The sequence below is a fragment of the Corythoichthys intestinalis genome, chromosome 15 (genome assembly GCF_030265065.1).
Source record: "Corythoichthys intestinalis isolate RoL2023-P3 chromosome 15, ASM3026506v1, whole genome shotgun sequence".
In the NCBI taxonomy this organism is placed as follows: Eukaryota; Metazoa; Chordata; class Actinopteri; order Syngnathiformes; family Syngnathidae; genus Corythoichthys; species Corythoichthys intestinalis.
The window spans coordinates 53,783,929-53,788,123 of record NC_080409.1 but is presented as its reverse complement, the minus strand read 5'-3'; the positions used below and the strand labels follow the sequence as shown (position 1 = coordinate 53,788,123).

At 47.2% G+C, this 4,195-nt stretch overlaps 1 protein-coding gene across 1 annotated transcript; it reads left to right on the top strand.

The window, feature by feature from the left end:
* Positions 1-2,300: 2,300 nt before the first annotated feature.
* On the top strand, positions 2,301-3,975 carry htr1b (5-hydroxytryptamine (serotonin) receptor 1B). The gene has a single exon (XM_057858524.1). It carries the CDS (start codon positions 2,564-2,566, stop codon positions 3,713-3,715), a length of 1,152 nt encoding a protein of 383 aa, XP_057714507.1. The 5' UTR covers positions 2,301-2,563; the 3' UTR covers positions 3,716-3,975.
* The last annotated feature ends 220 nt before the right edge of the window (positions 3,976-4,195 follow it).

The window sequence follows — 4,195 nt, the reverse complement described above, 5'->3', positions numbered from 1 at the left end:
GTTGGTAGTGTTATGTCCCTACCGTCCCTATGCAAACCTACGCCCTTGCTGTAAACATACCATATTACTACACAGTATGGAGACCTGCAGGTTATAGTCAAGTGCATCTTATTTATGAAAAATAATGTTTACTTGTGAAATTTGATTGTTGCGTCTAATAGCAAAGTGTGCGTGGTGGTCCAGAAATTACAGTGATAAAAATCCTAAAAAAAACACTTCGCAGTGTAATGCAAGTCCAGCTCCAGCAATAAGCATGAAGGTGTCAATCAAAATCTCAGCTTTATTTAGGTTTGTGAGGGCAGCTGTTTCAATACAGTTCTTGTATATATACTAATGTTTTGTCCATGGAGAATATACCTCGCCGTGTCCTGTATGTGTGGTCCATCTCAGCCTGTCATTTGACGCATGGATGCTTTCCTACAAACGGTAGTGTTTCCAGCCGTGCCCTCACATGGCAGCGGCATCTTCACAGGCTGGTGTCACTGAGCCATTACTAACATCAGCTCGAGCCGTGTAGGTGCCAAAAGCTGCCAAACTCAAATGTGCACGTACCAGCTCCTAAATTCTCCACGCATGTGTGAAAAAGAAAAAGTGAGCAGGGCGATTCAAGGTTACCAAGCGACAGCAGACCTGCTTTATGATAGGAGCCCACTCATAGCTTTATTATTTTGGGGCAGACTTTTATGATAACAAGATGGTGAGTCAAGGATGAGCCTATTAAGTATTACTGCTTGCGGAGGCCCTTCACACTACATAAACTACAAAAGTGTACTTAAAAACACGTATTTGGTGAGCTACTCTCACCATTCAATAACTCCGGTTCTTGGTTTCTAGTCGCCAAAAAAATTGAGGAATAATTTTCTTGAAAACAGCCTAGCAGAGCTGTTTAGCCACCATTCTGCCTGCCTGCTCACCTACCTAGCTACCTACCTGCTGTTGAATGAAAGTTAATACATCCATCCAACGACATGTTGCTGTCATCCATCCATCCATCCATCCATCCATCCATCCATCCATCCATCCATCCATCCATCCATCCATCCATCCATCCATCCATCCATCCATCCATCCATCCATCCATCCATCCATCCATCCATCCATCCATCCATCCAACGACATGTTGCTGCCATCCATCCATCCATCCATCCATCCATCCATCCATCCATCCATCCATCCATCCATCCATCCATCCATCCATCCATCCATCCATCCATCCATCCATCCATCCATCTATTTATTCAACTATCATCCAACTATCCAGCCAACCATCCATCCACATTGCTATCCAACTATCCATCCAACCATCCATCCGTACAACCGCATGTTGCTCCCATCCAACTATCCATCCAACTATGATCCATCCATCCATCCATCCATCCATCCATCCATCCATCCATCCATCCATCCATCCATCCATCCATCCATCCATCCATCCATCCATCCATCCATCCATCCATCCATCCATCCATCCATCCATCCATCCATCCATCCATCCATCCATCCATCCATCCATCCATCCATCCATCCATCCATCCATCCATCCATTTATTCAACTATCATCCAACTATCCAGCCAACCATCCATCCACATTGCTATCCAACTATCCATCCATCCAACCATCCATCCGTACAACCGCATGTTGCTCCCATCCAACTATCCACCCAACTATGATTCAACCATCCCTCCGTACAACCAAATGGGGCTGCCATCCAACCGTCCATCTATCCATTTATCCATCTATTCATCCAATTACATGTTGCTGCCATTAAACTATCCATCTAACTCCATCCATCTGTCCAACCACATGCTGCTGCATCCAACTATCATCCAACCATCCCGCCGTACAACCATATGTGGCTGCCATCCAACCATCTATCCAACTACACGTTGCTGCTATTAAACTATCTAACTCCATCCATCCGTCCAACCACATGTTGTGCATCCAACTATCCATCCAACAATTCATTCATTCCACGGAGAGCATGAAGAAAGTCTAGTTACAAAATTACAGCACTGACACGTTGTCAGATTTGTCAAACTGCCGAACAAACAAACAAACAAAAACGGCTAAAAATCCAATTCAACCATCTCAGCTATGTTTTCCCGCCACCAGTAACATTTATATTGCTTTAAATAACCTCTAACTCACGTTAAGGCTATACTATACAGCTTTATCACGCGCATACCTTGAGCGGCGTGTGACGGGCATCCTAAAGTGACTGGTGATGCGCGGGCACTATGACCCAGCAGACAGTCTGGCCCTTCATGGAGACATCAGTTGATGTCACAGACTGTATAAAAAGCAGCACTTTGAGACTCGCCTCGTCAGTCACCCTACGTAGGCGTCCGAGGAGTCGAACGTCTGGAGAACTTTTCACCTTCCTCGCGGATTATGTCCCTCGCACGCTGGAACGGCCGCAAATCATCATTGTGCGTCGTCACGATGAAGAGCGGTGAACTTTTATCCCCGCAGGGAGTGGATTACAAGTCAAAAGAATTGGCGCTATGGCGTTAAGGAGTCGACTTTGGTTAAAAATATGACCTAAGAGTGACTCGAGAAGTGATGGAGGGCGCCGGTGAAATGGAGCCCACCCCGCCGGTGAACGCTTCCAATATCAGCCAGCCGGAGGACGCGCCTGAGGCGGGCTGGGGTGCGCAAAGCCTCGCCTACCAGATCACCCTGGCATCGCTCCTTTCCGCCATCACGTTGGCTACCAGCTTGTCCAACGCCTTCGTCATCGCCACCATCTCCCAGTCCAAGAAACTCCAGACGCCCGCCAACTTTCTCATCGCCTCGCTGGCCGTCACCGACCTGCTGGTGTCCATCCTAGTCATGCCCGTGTGCGTCCTCTACACGGTCATCCACGAGTGGACGCTGGGCCAGGTGGTGTGCGACGTGTGGTTGTCGTCAGACATCACCTGCTGCACGGCGTCCATCCTCCACTTGTGCGTCATTGCCCTGGACCGCTACTGGGCCATCACGGACGCGGTGGAGTACTCCAAAAAGCGCACGCCGGGACGCGCGGCCGGCATGGTGGCTACCGCTTGGGTGATCGCCATCTCCATCTCTCTGCCGCCGCTCTTCTGGAGGCAGGTCAAAGCGGACGAGTTGACCAGCTGCAGCGTCAACACCGACCACATCTTCTACACCATCTACTCCACCTTCGGCGCCTTCTACATCCCCACCCTGTTGCTCATCGTCCTCTACGGGCGCATCTACGTGGAGGCGCGCAAACGCATCCTCAAGCAGTCGCCGAAAAAGAAAAAGAAGGCGGCGGGCAAGAGGCTCACTTCGGCGTACCTGCAGGCTACGGGCTCTCCCGGCTCCAACGCCTCCACCAGCCCCTTGCAGGGCGGCAGGCACGACGCGCCGTCCTGCAGCGACACCAACTCGTCCACCAGCGACAGTCAGGTGAAGGTGACTCTGTCCGACGCGGCTCTGGAGAAGAAGCGCATCTCTGCGGCGAGGGAGAGGAAGGCCACCAAGACGCTGGGCATCATTCTGGGCGCGTACATCGTGTGCTGGTTGCCTTTCTTCATCTACACCCTGGTGGTGGCTACATGCGACGCCTGTCATATCCCCGAGCTCTTTGACTTCTTCACCTGGCTAGGTTACCTGAATTCCCTCATCAACCCCATCATATACACCATGTCCAATGAGGATTTCAAGAAAGCTTTCCACAAACTGGTGCGCTTCAGATGCTGCAGAGGGTGATCCTTTCATTTATTTTCGATTAGCAACAATGTGAATAAGCAGATGCCATAAATAACAGTTCAAAGCCATTGCGTGGGGAGAGAGGAAATCCACAGGTTAAATGTATTTTATTGTATATGACATGATATAGTGTTGGAAAAAGATCTAATTCTAATTCATACATGAAGAATCAATGGACATTATTGTTGGGTGACTGCTGTTGTCATGCCTAAAATGACACACACACACAAAAAAAGGCCAAAAAACATGCACAATTAAAAATTGTTTTTTAAAAAAAAATCTGCGCATTATTATATTTTTAAAAAAAATTGCCTTAACAAATAAATACTCGGTTTTGTCATTATTAATTTGACTATATATTTTTTTTATTATTTAATTTATTATCCTTTTTTCATTATGCTTTTTAATTATTAAATTATTTTGTAAGTATTATATTAAATTATTACATTTTTAAATGTATTTTTATTTATTGCTGTATCT